The 17,728-nt window shown below is 40.2% G+C and overlaps 1 protein-coding gene across 1 annotated transcript in view; it reads right to left on the reverse strand.

The window, feature by feature from the left end:
* Window positions 1-8,992: 8,992 nt before the first annotated feature.
* LOC125714667 (versican core protein-like) overlaps window positions 8,993-17,728 on the reverse strand; it is an 84,712-nt gene continuing 75,976 nt past the window's right edge. Inside the window, exons 8-12 of the mRNA XM_048985484.1 lie at window positions 16,332-16,490; window positions 15,940-16,022; window positions 11,251-11,395; window positions 10,746-10,928; window positions 8,993-10,666 (exon numbers count right to left, since the gene is read on the reverse strand). Coding sequence (XP_048841441.1) covers window positions 10,557-10,666; window positions 10,746-10,928; window positions 11,251-11,395; window positions 15,940-16,022; window positions 16,332-16,490 — 680 coding nt within the window. The 3' untranslated portion in view covers window positions 8,993-10,556. The remainder of the gene's footprint in view (window positions 10,667-10,745; window positions 10,929-11,250; window positions 11,396-15,939; window positions 16,023-16,331; window positions 16,491-17,728) is intronic.

The following is a 17,728-nucleotide window of genomic DNA, read 5'->3' on the forward strand; positions in this document are numbered from 1 at the left end:
TCATCATTTTTTTGCTCAGCTTTTGTGTTTTACTTTGCTAAGGTAGGCTCCGGACCCTCGTGACCCTAAACAGGATAAGTGATTACAGAAAATGGATGGATGGACTTTGCTAAGGTGTTCTTCCAAATATTGTTTAGAAGCTATGCCAATTTCCATATTTTCTCATTTTTCAACTGGCCAGATTTTTTTTGTTTTTAAGGATCAATTTTAAAGACTTTTTCCTGTGCGCTAGTGGTTTTTGTCCCTTTATCCAGACGTGGCCCATGATGATAATATATCATGCTCTGGAAGCTAGACTATTTTTCAGATCATTCTACTTATTCATCTACCTTAAGCACAGCAGTGGTTCTCAGTATGTGCCTGGATCATATCCCAAGAAGCACAAGACAAAAGTCAAGGGACACCCTAAACATGATACACAATTGGCAATTTAACAAATCAATTCATATAAACAAACATAGTGAGAATATAAAAACTCCACACACACAAAACCAGGAATGGCAATCAAACTTCAAACCCCGCATGTGTGAAGCCACACTGTCCAGAATTTAAATTCTTTCAATAATCATTCAATAATTGTTAAGCAATCTGAGTATTTTATTTATTTACTTATTTTGTGTTTGCAGAATTTCAGCAAAAGTGACTTTGATCGGCAAAAACTATAAACTATTCGTACATTTCCTCTTAGGTTTCTTTAAAACAACAGATGAACCGGTGCTTCGGCGAAAAAGGAAGAAATGAAAAAAAATGTAACATTCATAATGCATAAAATATCCTTTTATTGCCAATGTATCATCGCAACAACGATTCCCATGTGACACCAAAACAGCGTGGTAGTTCAAGAAATGTCTCCCATTGTGCAAAACAGCACCACACATTTTGATAAAAGGAACTTTAGTAAAACAAGGCCCAAACAAAAAAACATAGTCATGCATTTCTGTCCATATGTGTGTCTGCATGTATTTGTGTCTCTCTTTAAGTGCTTGAAAAATACACATATTAGATATAAGGCAGGCGAGTGTGAGAGGAGTATAATTCAGATGGAATATTTGGTACAGGGAAGGTGAGGCAGGAACTGGGATTTTAATTTTGGGATGGATGCAGATAAGTGATGCAGAACAACAGGAAAACATTAACTTGGGTGAAATAGGATGCAGAAACACCAAAAGGAGCATCAGGTTGTAGTGGGGGCTTAACCAGAGGCTGGGATGAACCAGGCACATTTCCTGGTTCCCAATTTCTGGTTGGGGCCGGGGGAAGTGGGCTCATCAGGGACTAGGTATTGTATGTGTACTGGCCAGGGTTTAAAAAACACTCACATTTACACACTATGTTTACTGTCCTACTGTCCATGGATGTCAAAACAATAAAGGCAAATAAATATATATTCCCAAGATATATTTTAATAGAAACAGAAAAAATATGTGTATTAATACAGTATACAGTATGTAAGTCCTCCCATGCATTGGGAATTTTCTCTTTTTCACTTCGCTACAGAACAACACTTTGAGCAACAGATTGACAGCAGAGTTTGACTGATGTACTTTGTTCAGTTCTGCATTTGCCATCATTTTCCATGCACTCTGAACTATGCCTATTAGCACTCTGACTTGATGAAGATGATAAGAATGAGGATAATGAGGCACTTGTAATTTGACAGAAAAATATGATCTTTCATCAGGTGTAATTATTTTATTTTAGGTTCAATTTGAGGTTATTGCAGCTGTATTAGTAAACTGACAAAAAGTGAAACAAGTGATAAGCTCATCTAGCTCTAGGTCCAATGTGGGTTGATTAGTAACACTACTTAGTTAATAGCAGACAAGAGATCACAATTTAAAAAAATTAATCTCTTGCCAGAAAGGAGACTTTTTAGGTAGGCTGCCACATCAGAACATCCATCCATCCATTTTCCAAACCACATATCCTACTGGGTCGCGGGGGGTCCGGAGCCTATCCCGGAAGCAATGGGAACAACCCAGGATGGGGGGCCAGCTCATCGCAGGGCACACTCACACACCATTCACTCACACATGCACATCTACGGGCAATTTAGCAACTCCAATTAGCCTCAGCATGTTTTTGGACTGTGGAGGGAAACCGGAGAACCCGGAGGAAACCCCACGACAACATGGGGAGAACATGCAAACTCCACACACACGTGACCCAGGCGGAGACCCGGGTCCCAGAGGTGTGAGGCAGCAGTGCTAACCACTGCACCACCATGCCGCCCCAACATGAGAACATCAAAGGCTCTATTGTATTCTTCTGGCACTATACAAAAAAATGTCAATACAGATAATCTCTAGAAACACAGCTGGGACCGTTGGAGTTGACAAGGAATTTGCTGACAAATAATAGGATCTTTCATAGTTGAATACATCTATGGCCAGTGACATCAGTTTTCATAGGTATGAGTTTAATTGCAGGGTGTTTATTATAATCTATTTCTAAGTACAGATGCTGCATGACTTAATGCGGTAAGTTGCAAAAGTTAAATATGAATATGACATGATAAATAAATAAGTATATAAATAACTACTGTCACTGAATAAGTAAATAATTACTATAACTACGTACCTAAATACCGGTACCTGAAAATTTAATTAAGCAATACAAGGTCATCCCATTATTAAATGTGCAGTACTGCTCGATCAAACAGAAAAAAACATCGTATGATCTGTTGTTAAACACTGTATGAGATGTTTACGCTCACTAATGCTACACAGACTGGAAGTGTGGCCAGATGGATGTTACCATCACTTGGCATAAGTAGACAGTATCGTATGGCTTATTGCTAGCCCGGGAACGGATCAAAATTCAAAGTTTGATGACTACTGTACTGAAAGTGTATAACTATTCCACCATCCTAAAGTTGAAATATTCTAAGCCAAACTATTGTAATGCAAGGAGCATCAGTACTGTATACTTATGGATTGCTGTGTAATCAGCTTCCCAGACTGTCAGCCTACTGAAACTTTACAGGTGGGGTTGTTAAGTTTCTCTGTTCCCGACAGGGTCTTTTGCTATGATTGAGTTTACCTAACTTTCTGTATGTTCAAAATATTAGGGCATACTCTTCTGAGACCATTTTACCCATCGCACTGTGGCCAAATACCAAACATGAGTATGTGCATTAACCTTGGGTGATGTTTCTCATGTTCTGGCATTCTATGTAAACTTTCTGTGACCTGGGACGGGGGCAGAGGAGAAGAAGGGGGGGGAGAGGGAAGGATGGCTTTCTGGTCAGTGAGTCCACAGGGTGTGCCTGCAGGCTCTTTCTTGCACAGTGTGATGACTGGTATAGGGGTCTGATGGCTTGAGCCCAATTTTGTCAGTGCAAATTAACGGTTCTCCCCTTGGGGTGAGAAGCAGCGCAGACTTGATAGAGTTGCAGGGTCCTGCAATGCTCACGGCTTTACACATTTAACATCTTAAATGGTTAGTGAGGAGGCCTTTAAAAATAGCTCAAAGCAGTTAAGATAATTTTACTTACTAATTTTGCTTACTAAATTGCATGTGAAAGTCCTAATAGAGCAATTTTAGCTACAAATCATTCTTATAAGCAAGGATGGACATAATTGGTATGCAAGTACGCATTCACCTTTAAAAATGATACGTGCGACAATCGATTGTGGTAACAGTGTAAATGCAAGCTTATTTTATGTGCATTTGCGCTGATATGAAAGCAAAATATAATGCATTTTAATCTTTATGTGCTAACTCTACTTCATTTGCAGTATACAGGTTAAAATGCAAAGTATTTTCTTGTCAAAGATTTTTCTGCTTGATGCACATTTAACCATTCATGAGTTCAGCAGTCAAGCACGATAAACATACTTGTTGGTTTGTGGACAAGACATTGATATACTATGAATGAAATAGCCAAACGTTCTAGTGTAAATAAGACTATTCAGTTTTTGTTACAATCATTATTATTATTATTGTTATTGTTATTATTATTTACCCCCATAGTCAAAAAATATGTTAAGGTGGATTGGAGTTTTCAAACGGGTTCCGGACACCCTGCGACTCTGAAAAGGACAAATGGTTTCAGAAAACGGATGAATGGATGGATGGATGGATGGCTTATTATTATGCAAAAGGAACATGTCAGTGGAATTGTGCAGTTAAGTCTGTGAAGATTAGAGCAGGGTAATTCCTAGTTATTGAAAAAATTCAGGGGCTAAGTGAAGCTTACCCGGGGCTTGATTTTTGTTTTATTTTATTGAAGGAAAACTGGCATTGGGGCTAAAATACTCAGGGATAGGCTTAAAATTCCCTGGGCTATAGTGATCTGGCCTAACGATGCCCATGGATTAAAGTTGTCCATCCATCCCATACATGTATGTTATTTAATCTTCCTATATTGAAAAGAAAATATAAAAATTTAAATGCTGTGTTGTATTGAAATGCTGTTGAACCAGTATGGGATGCTATTTGTTCCGTATTTTTCAGCCACACAATCGATTACGTTCTTGCATAAAAGTCAGATATGTATAATTTGCTGTACTAAAATATGGTGACTAGTTACTACTACAGTGATGCTGCAGAACACTGAGAACCAGATTGAGATCAGGTGAAGTGTCTTTGTAAATGGTATTATCCAAGAAATTTTTTATTTCCTTTAACGAGTTCTTTTATTGTCTAATTCTTTTCCAAGATGACTACATTTCCTCACATGTTGTACTAAATACTGAGCCATCGTATTGTACTGGCATTCCCTGCCTTGTGTCCTCTACTCACAGTCACCCTGTACTAGTGATCATGGTAAGTGAATGGATATGGATTGTCACTGTGCTCCTGAGTAACTTTTTTTATCACCAGGGAAAAGTGATATGAAATCAGAATAAATTTTGACTTCGTTCCGCTTTCTCTTATCCAATATATCTAACTCATAATATTCAGTGGTGTCATCTCAAGATGCCCAAATCAATTGGATTCCAATCCTATTGTCAATAAACTCTTATGACCCCCCACGCAGTCCATACTGTGTAAATAAATGTCTTCTCCCCATACATCTCCCAGCTGGAATACGGTAAGCAAAGATCTTTCATCTCACAGGTGATGCAGCTGAACAGACACACAGCCCCCTGTCCTTAGTTACACATGCCCTATGCAAGGTCAACTATATACCACCCATGTAGATTTCCAGCAAATCCAGCACACAGTTTCATATATGAATGTGAAAAAACATCTTATATCTTCACACTTCCTGATCAGTACTGTTCACAGCTCCAGTTGTGGCAAGTTTATTCTCTGTCTGTTGCTTATTTTTGAAGAAGCAGGAACTGCCCTCAGTCTTTACGTACTATTGGAACAGCTGAAGCATAAAGGCTCAATGCTCACAGATGTGTTGCATTAGAAAACAGAAAAAAACATTGTGAGTCACACTCTTTCCAGAGTCTTATTTCCCCACTGAATGAGAGAACTAAATTCAAAGTTTACAACTACTAACTCACTCCTAGCATGTTGGAGTTATGTATTCAAGCATGGAAAATATAATTCAATGTTTCTGTAACTTGCAAAAAAAATCAGCATGTTCTGACAATGAGTCGTTATATTTTTAAAGAAAATAAAGAAGACATGTAGTGGAAAACAAAAAAAAACTTTGCATTTTTGTTATCGAAACAGGGCAGAAGGGACATGCACCATATGCAACATAGAGAGAGTATCAGATATGTGCTTCTGCAGCTCTAGAGCTGTATTCACACTATCAGCTCTAGAGATGTGCAGTTCAATGATACCTGCTTAACCCACTAAATGTGGGCCTTCTAAAAAGAAAAGGTGACAGAGACTGAATGATTAAGATGTGCTGAATTTTGATTGCAGTGGCAGTAGCATTGCAAAGAGTGAATGAGATCTACATAGGTGCTACATTTGATTTCATATTCTTTTTTTTCTTGTTTTTTGACGAGTTCACTTACCACAGTCAGAAAAGAACATTACCCAGAGAAATCACATAAAAGATCATTCTGTCGACACAGGTAGACAGAGATTTCAGTTATCAGCTGATTTTACCCCTCTCATTGCCAAATATTACCATTTTTATCGATTGCTTTAGAGCATTTCATAAATGCAAAACAAGAAGTGAAATCTGACACAACGTGGACCGGGGAAGCAGGAGCAGGGAGACGGAGAATCTGGGAATACGGTGTTTATTAGGAATCAATCCCACACAAGACACTGGAGACATGCAACGCCAATGAATGGACTAGGGAAAACATACCAAACGCAGATTTAAATATGTCTGACTAATTAACAGTAACAAGAAACAGCTGGTAAACGCAGGAATTCCAAACCAGGTAGATGAGGGGGCGTGGCATATGGGAGGATTGGACGAGTGGGACAAAATCTCCACACCTTAATGTCACTTCTGCACAGCAGAACATCAGTTCTCATTGGCTCACACAAATTTCCAAATATTTTACTACATATGTGCAAAAGGTTTTTTACAATTGTCATCATTTGGCATAATTTTCAGTTTCTTTAGTGTTGCTGGTCAAAATAGATTGAGTAGTTTCCCATTGTAATAATTAAATGCCCAATACTATGTATGTGTGTGATCATCGTGTTTGCCACCACATGCAAAACCACGTTAACCAAGCTGCCCAAAAGATATTGTCACGACTTAAGGGACAAAGCGCTCAAGGGCAGAAAAAGGGGGTTAATTTGAACTAAATGAACAGAGACTGGAAACAAACTGGAGGGATCAAAATGGGAGGACTGGACAATTGAAAGGGCAGTAGCAACAGGGAGATGTCAATGACTGGGCTGGGGAACACAGGACTGGGAAGCACGTATAAACAAAACAAACGAGAGGCAGCTGGGAGTGATTAACATGAGGATTAGGAACGGGAGGTAAGACAAACAAGTAACAGACAAGGCTTGTTAGGGACATGCCATGGAGGAGAACATGAAAGTATCAGTTCCCCCCCCCGAAGTGTGCCCTCCAGGCACAAAAGATGAACAGGGGTGAGAACTAAGGGGACAAAAGACAGGGCGGACCCACAGGGCTGAGGAGAGATGGGACACCGGACTAAAGAGGGTAAGGCAAGACCAACAGGATTCACAGGAAAGACACCACAAGAGATCAGAGGGATAGAGCCCCTCTGACAGGACAGGATGGGACCAAACACACCATACCAGGGAACACTACACGGACAATAACCCAGGACATGGGACAAATCAAAGAACACGACTAGGGGCTCAGAACAGATCTAGGCTATACTAAGAACAGCAAAGAGACCATCCAGCAAGACACACACCAGGACAGGGCAGAGAGTTGGAGGAACCACAAGGACAGAAAGATGACCACAGAGGACACAAACCTGAGTAAAACAAAAGCAAACCAGGGTATTGGTACAGGGACTGAGGTGTGATGAATGGAATCAGGGGACTTCCAGGAAGTCTCATGGACCTTGAACAGCTGTGCAGTAAACATGGTTTGGGTCCTCCTGGGCCCCTTTCTTGGCAAGGTGGGACTTGTCTAAATCACAGGACCAAAGGGCCTTGGAGAGCTAGTGGGACTGGGTGACACAGAGAGGCCAGCAAGGCTAAAAACACCAAGGGGACAGTGAGGCCAGATGGTGCAAAGGGAACAGTGGGGCTGGATGGTGCAGGGGGAAGAGCAGGGCTGGATGGTGCAGAGGGAAGAGCAGGGCCAGACGGTACCGAGAGGCCTGCAGGGCCAGAGCTCCCCTCCTCTGGGTCCCAGCAGAAGAGTTGTCTGAGTGGGTGATGTCAGGCAGACGGGAGTCTGGATGGCCGCCATGAATGATGTACCCCTGTTTCCCCCTCTGGGAAATGGAGACTCGATGAGCCCTTCCCTTGGACTCCAGCTAGCCGTCCTGGGACCTCAGGTGGAGGCAGAGACCCAAGGAGTGGAACTCAAGGCGAGATCCGAGGATCCTGTTCTATGTCTGCTGCAAGGGCATCCTTTGTATCACTCTATTCCAGCTTGGTTGCGACGAGGGAGTTCGGCATTGGGCTGGCGGTGGCCGGGGAGTTGGGCGTCAGGCCAACAGTGGAGAGGGAGTCGGGCATCTGGCTGTTTGTAGCCGGGGAGCCAGGTGTTGGGCTGCCAGTGACCAGCAGAGGATAACACTGGCAGTGAGCCAGAAAGCTACTGTACAAGGCAGGCACCAGGGTGATGACAGGAGCCGAGGTGGGTGGCAGGGTGATGACTGGAGATGAGGCAGGTGCTGGCGGGACATCAGGAGATGGGGCTGGAGCCAACAGGGCAGCAGGAGATTGGGGCTGATAGCAGGATGAAGCCAAGACACCTGGAGGTTAGCAGGGCACAGCCAGGACTCTTGGGTCAGGTTTGGCGAAGATGGTTGCCGCGGGGTAACATGGGTGCAATGTGGCCATTCTTTGGCCTGGAATTCGGGTGGAGCAACCTTCTCTGAACTGAACACCTGAAATGTAGGTGGAGCAGCCCTATCTGTGCTGAGTGCCTAGATCGCAGGCTTGAAGCCTAGTGCATAGCCTCCATGAGCAAGGCTAAGGCAAAGGTTGGCTCGGGAGGCACGGCAGAGGCAAAGATGAGCCTTGGAGGCACAGTAAGGGAGACGACTGCCCTTGCTGGATAGGGATTTGGAGGCTTGTGATGAGCAGTAGCCTCTTCCTGGCTGGTCTGTTGAAGCTTAGAAAAAGCATGTATGGCTCATCCTGGGCCAGGCACTGGAGGTTCGGTGGAGATCTTTCCTTGGCTGGGCGTTGGAGGCACCAAGTCAGGCAGGGTAACTTGGAGGTAAATGTCTGGAGGCAAAATTTAGTTGTTCCTAATAAATAATTAAATTGTGTATGCCTGTCCTGTGCCACTACCACCACCAAGTGGTGCATGAAATGCACTATATTACCTCAGTTATTTGTACAATTCTGGGCTTTTATGATGTACAGTCTTGCAAAATGGAGTCATTCTTATTTTACCATAATAATGCCATTGGAAGGCTCTAACATGGGTGGACAGAAATTAACAACGTAAACATTCACAATGTAATATGAAATATTTAATTTAAGTCAAAACACAGTAACAGTTTAAACAAGTAATTTTTTAATCAAAGATTCTCTATAGGGTTAAAAACAATGTCAAAATAGTTTTTTATTTATATTGATTTTGTTGTAGTGCTGGTCTTTTATCACTTAATGCATGTTTCTTTTGTCTCATTAACACTGCAAATGGAAAACTTTTTTATCGATAATATTTTTTCATTTAATGAAAGGAAACAAATCCCTCTGATTAATAAATTAGATGTCTTATTAAATGTGTTGTTCAAGTCTTTCAGGGTTTTTTAATATTCATATCTTTTTGAAATTTATTCACAAAAAAAATGTGATTTCATCAAAAAATTACTTTGAAAGGAAGACTTACAATGTGTAGAGGATACTAGCAGAATAGCAACAATATGGTGAAATTTTCATGTAAACATGACACAAAAGAATGAAGAAATACACTTTCAGTAATGTGTAACTTAAATGTTCATAGCTTCACTAAAATGTCTTGCCTTTCTTATTGGCTGCAGCATTCAGACAGTTGACATCTATTCATCTACTTCTAAACATCCTATATTTAAATAATACAATAGGAAAATATGAATTTTATTCAGTTAATTTAGCAATATATAATATTTTTCAAAGAAAAAAAAACTAAATTTAATTTTCTGTCTGCTAAGTAAATGTTCAAAGCTGCCTTTTTAAAATAATAAACAAGGCACGCAGTCTTTGAAAACCATCACATTCATGGCTGAAATTACAACACAGTATCATTTTCTCTAAAACATCTTTCTCTAAAACTTTATCATCTCAGGGTATGTCATACATGTAACAAGATTCCAGAAGGATCGTTTATCCTCATCGTCAGCGTGATTTCTGTCACTCCCCCGTCATGGATAGTTCATATAGAATTGGAGGTTGTCTCCTTATATTGTATATTCATTTATATTTCTGACAGGATTATGTTTTGGTCGATCTATTGACAATATTTAATATAACTTGCTTGTAGATTAAGCTACGGTGCTTCCAGCCTATGTACGTAAACAGCATAAGAACTGTCAAATTTACTCTCATACAGTGTTTTCATACTGATGTCTGATAAATGATATATTTACATTATTCAGCATTATACTGTATACTATTTACAAGTGTTGCAGCTTGCATAATCCCACCATAAAATAGTTTGAGAAGATTTCAGTCACATGTTATGTCATTAAGGAAGTCGCTATACTAAAATATATTAGACAACAAATACACAGTGTTGCACATAACAAATAAACACAATTACAGAGCAAGAAATCACAACTGACATTCCTCAGCATAAAGATCATTCCATCAACATGGACAGAAAGAGATTTCAGTGACCAGCTGTATCTACCTTTCTCATTACCAATCAGTATTTAGTACTGAAAATGAAAAAAAAAAAAAAAGATTTCATATAGTGTGTAAAGCATCTGTAAACAGTTGCTTCAATGTTAAAAAGGCTAGTAGTAGACTTTTACTACTAGGACACAGTGCACAATTACCAAGGAAAATTGCAAATATCTGTCCTTGTATTCTTATTTGTACCAATTATGGCGGTGTTTCAGATGTTCACTGGACCACTTCCTGTTATTGTTGTAGAGATTGTACCGATATTGCAGTGCATACGTCCTTTGATATGTAGATGCTGAACAAAATACAGAAATAGGCAGATTTAGTTTCTTTGATGCATACATAATATGTTAAAACGCTACCTAAATACTCACGCATCATGCAGGAGATTTTAGGATTGTCCCATTGTCCATCTCCCCTACACTTGATTGTAGGAAGGTGTCTCTGTATGAAACCAGTTTGGCACTGGTAGCGCACCAGGGAGTTGATCTCATAGCGGGGTCTTAGTACTCCAAAGGTGCGGGCATTTTGCACAAGTGGAGGTTGAGTGCATGCAACTGTGAGGAGGGACAAAAGGTACAAAGAATTATCTTACTCTGGTAATGTTGAGTCATGTTGTTGAGTTTTAAAATATAAATATAAATTTTAAAATATAAATAACAATTTATGAAAATATTATACTACTCCCATTACTAATGAATGAGTTTTATCAAATGAGACATTTACAGAGCACAAATTTGAATAGTCCTTGGCATAGTGCCATAGTGTAATCTAAACTTATGTTCTTAGTAAAAACTGTTTTGAATATCGCAGGAAAAAGATCACAAGAAATCCTGACAGAGCATTCAACAGTAGTGGTTTGGAAGTGATGACTGATACCTGTTCCCTTCTTGCAGGTAAACGTGAGATGATAATTACAGGGCACATCATTCCACTGCCCATCTTCATGCCAGATCATAACCACACAGTCCTCACCAGATGTGAAGAAGCTGTCAGGTTGATTTGGCCTCCAGTTTTCATATTGCTAAAAAATAAATGATTTTATTTCATTCATGGAAAAATACATCTATTCTGCATTAATAATGAATAATTATTTTGTTCATGTTAGGATGATGAGGCGGCATGGTGGTGCAGTGGTTAGCACTGTTGCCTCACACCTCTGGGACCCGGGTTCGAGTTTCCGCCTGGGTCACATGTGTGTGGAGTTTGCATGTTCTCCCCATGTCATCGTGGGGTTTCCTCCAGGTACTCCGGTTTCCCCCCACAGTCAAAAGACATGCTGAGGCTAACTGGACTTGCTAAATTGCCCGTAGGAGTGCATGTGTGACTGCATGGTGTGTGAGTGTGCCCTGCGATGGGCTGGCCCCCCATCCTGGGTTGTTCCCTGCCTCATGCCCATTGCTTCCAGGATAGGCTCCGGACCCCCTGTGACCCATTAGGATAAGCGGTTTGGAAAATGGATGGATGGATCAGCTATCACCTTCCACAGGCTCATTATACAGTGGCCTACCAAGACTCCATCCAGCAGACAGGACTCATGACTAGCCCTGTCAAGTGCCACCTGGTGCTATGCAAAACTCTCCACCTGAAATTCCTCAGTGGATGGATTGTGCTCTGACTCCAAGAGAGGAAGCCTTAATCTATCCAGATTTTCCTCCATGCTTTCCCAGGTGTAAAACACCCTGTGCTTTGTAACTCCCAGGAACTCATCGCCACTGGATTGCAATGTACTGTACCACTGTGGAGCAGGGGATTGGGCACACAAATGTACCTCAGGGACCCATGCTCCAGTGACAATCCAGCCGATGAACTGTAACTGGTGTAACAATAACTGGGGAGAGAGATATCACACCGGTGTTGTGTCGATACTACCAATTTACATTTTTTCCTAACACAGACTTAGCTTCATTGTGGTTTATTTTTTCATGCCCATAGAGCTATGCTACCTTGGTGTGAAAACGGTGCTGGGTAATAACAGAAAAATCTTACTTTTGACTTGTAAACATATAAATACAAACTGGTTTTGTGTCATAATGCAGAAGTTTGCTTTTGCTCAACATAATTTATTTGTTTGTTCATTTATTTTATTTTTACAAGTTCTACTGGTGAACGGCTAAACTGTCAAGTAGGCTATAACTAAGGTAAAGTATGGATTGAATTGAGCAAGGACAACTACTAAGCACAGGCAATGCCTTCAGGTGCCACTTGGTGGCAATAAAGTTACATTTAGGAAGTGAATCTAAAATTCGACTCAAGGTATTATTGTAACAGTTCCAGCGTAATGGAGTATAAAATATTTTAAAATAAAGTGTTTATTTTTTTTCAACAATGAAAATGAAATAGTAACTTACATATTTAGCTTTTCTGAAGAGTTAACAAAATGACATTAATTGCTTTAACAAAAGTAATATAGATTTGGAAAGTTCAGAAATTGTCCCAGTGGCTGGTCTTGTGAGGGCTGAGCACAGATAAGTCACAGAAGAAGATTAATGGATAATGCTTTATGTTATTGGTGATCATGATTGGCAAAAAATACCCTGGAAACCCCCCCCCCCCCCCACACACACACACACACCCGCAGACAGTGGTGAAATATACCACAGGCTATTTTTTGTTGCCAATCTACCCCTGAATAATGACTGAAATAAAAACCACCACCAATAATAATAATAATAATAATAATAATAATAATAATAATAGTAATAATAAATAGCCTACTTTACTTTAGTGAAACACATATTTTTGCAGAAAGACATCACCTTTGCAAAAGCCCCTTAATTTTTTAGGTCTATATAAAATGCTTCAGTTATACACAAAGTTAGAGAAGTATTTTGGCAGTAAGGACTACATGGATAAGCTCCAGCCTCATCCACTCTCTGGGCGCCGTGTAGTGCAGGGCTTTTGGCTAAGGTTTCTGGTTCAGATCCATAGTAAATGTCATCCTTGGTCTCATATGATTGTTTGCGAGAACTGTACATATTTGCCAAGTCACTTCCAGAGCTTATGCTCATTACACAGCTGGCCTTTCCTAGGTGAAAAATCTGAGACTCCATACCGCTCTGCATAGTAAAATAAAGGTCTACCTTTAGAACATAGGAACATATGTAATTTACAAACGAGAGGAGGCTATTCGGCCCATCAAGCTCGCTTGGGGAGAACTCAACCAATAGCTCAGAGTTAAAATCTTATCTAGCTCGGATTTAAAGGAACCCAGGGTTTTAGCTTGTACTACACTAACAGGAAGACTATTCCATTTTTGTAAAAAATAAAAAAAAACAGTAAACAACCCTGGATATACTTGGATATACAGCTATATTTTATTTCTACATGCCAAATGAATGTACGGTAGATCTATGTAAAACATCTGGCAAAATAGTGGTCTATTCACTAAATCAAATTTGTGAATACTTAAAAATGAATGACGAAATTAAAGGACATAAAGAAATTACCTAAAACATTATGATTACCCCCATGTGAAGTGAATTATGTTGACTATCTCAAAATATATGGTGTATATCAAGGTATACGTGATGCAACAGACAATGGGATTCATTCGACCAAGCAATCTTTTTCCATTGCTTACAACTTCCGGTTCCAATGCTTGTATGCCCATTGTAGGCGATTTTGACTGTAGATAGGGGTTAGCATAAGCTAACATTACCCCACATGCAACAAGACTCAATCAGATAGTCCACATTATTCACTTCACATGTGGATGGTGATAATGTTTTGCTTCATCGGTATAAATTTCAATCCAAATAATGCTTTACAGAAGCAGATCCAGTTACAGATCTAGTTATGACATACAGTTATGATGAACCGTACTGTCTACGCCTTTTTTTCATGACTGCATATCAGAACATTTTGGAATTCATTTATCGTGACAAAATTTAACGCTTTACATAAACTGTACCATATAATGCGTTTGTAGAACATTCAGTTCACCTTTATTATGCATTCATAGAATATTCATAGACAACATGTAAGTACATTAAGAACAAACCTATTATTATACAATTGTAATGTTGTCTCTCGGCTGGCCTGGGAACGCCTCGGGGTCCCCCCAGAGGAGCTAGATGAAGTGGCCGGGGAGAGGGAAGTCTGGGTCTCCCTGTTGAGACTGCTGCCCCCGCGACCCGACCCCACATTCAGCGGTAGATAATGGATGGATGGATGGATGTAATGTTTGTTATCATATATTGATTGTTATTAATGTAATTGTTTAAGCTGTTAAGGTACGTTCGGATGTTAGGTATACTTATGTGCTGCTTATGAATGTTCTATGAATGTATTATAAATACTTTATGAAGGTGCGCTGAATGATCAATGAATGCATAATGAATGCATTATGAAGATACAGTTCATCTAAACCATTTCTGAATTTTGCATTAAAATTAATCAAAAAGACAGGCATACTGTAGTACATTATAATGGGACAAGACAATATTTAAATAATGGAATGTGCAGCTCCATATGCATCGATTTTCATACATGTACTGTTCTATTGAAAGGTGCTGGTATTGAATGTGAATTCTACTGAATACTATCTTCGGTCTGGAAAGGCCCTGTTTTTAACCCTCCCAAAATTGTATTTGAAATTGTTTAGACATAAGTGCTTATAAAATTCACAAACGCCAAAGCTCCTTCCAAAAGTTTTCCATCTGGCATATGTTGCATGTTTGATCAAATGATCTCCGCACAATCCTCACCTCGTCCAGACCCAGGCTTATGTTTTCACTGCTTGCCTAAACCTTTAGCTCTCCTTTTATTTATGATTCATTTAACTTGTTGTAATGTGTTGTTTCCATATCCCAAAGCCTCCTTTTATTTATAGGTGGATTAAATAACTGGTTTTGAAGTGAGGATACAATTGTGTGTTATAGGCAGCAATATGGCAACTATGAGGCACTCACTTGCTTGCCATTTACAGAGCTTCCAGAAGAGCCTAAGTCATGCCACCTCACCCCCCCAAAAAAATATGACATGCAGAGCCTCACTTATCTAAAGAGACACAAAATGTCTGCATGCTTTCTATAATGAAGGTTGCGCTTTCTGGATATTGCAAATTCAAACTGTTGTATAATGAACATTTTCAAATCACAATAACTGTCATGACCCGCTCGTCCGATCCTCCCGTGTGCCACGCCCCCTCATCTACCCTGTGTGCCACACCCCCTCATCTACCCTGTGTGCCACGCCCCCTCATCTACCCTATGTGCCACGCCCCCTCATCTACCCTGTGTGCCACGCCCCCTCATCTACCCTGTGTGCCACGCCCCCTCATCTACCCCGTCTGCCACGCCCCCTCATCTACCCCGTATGGATTCCCCGTATGGATTACCAGCTGTTTTACGTTACTTCCGATTAGTGCAGTGTATTTAAGTTCACCTCAGAGTATGTTTCCCCAGTCCTGTCGTTGACGTTACGCGTGTTTTGGATTGTGTTATCCTGTTAGTAAATCCTTTTTTTCGTATCCACGGCTTCCTTCGCATGTTCCCGTCACCGATCGTGACAATAATAGAAAAAAAATTGACAGCATGCTAATTTAAAATGGGAAATGATTTTTACCATAGGTTGGCCATCAGTCCAGCGGAAGTCGTCTTGGAACATCTTATCATTGAGACCAATCCATTGGTAGTTATTTCCCAAACCTGTTAAATAAATAAATAAATAAATAAATAAATAATTGTGTGTCTGTACACACACACACACACACACACACACACATATATATATATATATATATATATATATATATATATATATATATATATGAATGAATGATATAAATGATGTAAATAAAAAATATTTGTGATTTTAGGCAGAAAAGGAAAAGGCAGAAATGGTTAGGGAACAATATAGGGGGCTAGAGGAAATTCAGGGGAAATCTAGTTTTTTTCTCAGTGTTTGTTAATTACAAATATGGTAGCTCTGATAGGAGGCAGCGAGACAGCACTTACGATTCACAAACAGCTGCTCTTCATGGGAAAGAATGCTGGTGAGATGGGCTCCCATTACACGGCAGTCTCTCTCTGCGGCTTCCCAAGCACGCCGATGAACAAAGTATTTGTAGCAGTTGCCCTGGAACTTGTGCCAGCCGTAATCACATGTCTCAGTGTCTAAAGAGACCCATTATAGAGAAATTAGACAGTTGAATAATAATTAACGTCTTAATATAATACTCACTTTGTTCCTGTACAATAACATTTAATTATTACACTTGTTTGAAGTGTAATACTTCTAGTTTGTAGAGAAATAACTTCAGATTATAAATCAATCAATTTGAAAAGGACTATTGCATAATTCCTCTTCAAGTTACCTCTACACAAAACACAATGCACAAAGTTTTTGAACTGCTTGGCTGAAGGAATTCTGATCAAATAAATTTTAAATGCCCTAAACATGTTTTATAATTTGAACCATATATATAATAAACCTAAGTGATTATCCCTCGGGGCGGCATGGTGGTGCAGTGATTAGCACTGTTGCCTCACACCTCTGGGACCCGGGTTCGAGTCTCCGGCTGGGTCACATGTGTGCGGAGTTTGCATGTTCTCCCCATGTCGTCGTGGGGTTTCCTTCGGGTACTCTGGTTTCCCCCCCACAGTCCAAAAACATGCGGAGGCTAATTGGAGTTGCTGAAATTGCCCATAGGAGTGCATGCATGAGTGAATGGTGTGTGAGTGTGCCCTGCGATAGGCTGGCCCCCCATCCAGGGTTGTTACCTGCCTCGTGCCCGTTGCTTCCGGAATAGGCTCCGGACCCCCCGCGACCCAGTAGGATAAGCGGTTTGGAAAATGGATGGATGGATGGATGATTATCCCTCTTTAATAATTTAATTATATAATGTTGTAGTATATATGTCCTTTTATATAAAGTGAACCCTTCCACATCACAGGGGTTAGGGGCACAGGCCTCCCTGCAAGCTCCTATAATATAAGACTGTCAGGCCTTTCTGCTGTCAGGCCTCTCTGCTGTCAGGCCTCGGTCAGCTGCCCAGTCCAGATAATATTTTCACAAGTGAGAGGCTACCATAAACATGCTTGGCGTCCTCCAAACTAGCAATGTACATATATTTTCTGCATTTATGAGTCACTAAGCTTTTTGTCTGTAGTCTGTTGGTCTTCATGTGTCCTGTGCAGCTTTCGCAAAACAGGGTTTCCAAATATTCCATTTAAATTCTTCGACCCTGTGATCTACTGAAACAACAATGATGCAGAAGGGTGAACTGTATGTATATCATGTATCTGCAGAAAATGTATCATGTATATTAAAAACTACTCAATGCTTTTTATGGTTTTGTATGTCTGTCATTTACAAGCATGGTATAAACATAATCTGCATGCCGGCAAAAACA

This window comes from Brienomyrus brachyistius, chromosome 2, assembly GCF_023856365.1.
Source record: "Brienomyrus brachyistius isolate T26 chromosome 2, BBRACH_0.4, whole genome shotgun sequence".
In the NCBI taxonomy this organism is placed as follows: Eukaryota; Metazoa; Chordata; class Actinopteri; order Osteoglossiformes; family Mormyridae; genus Brienomyrus; species Brienomyrus brachyistius.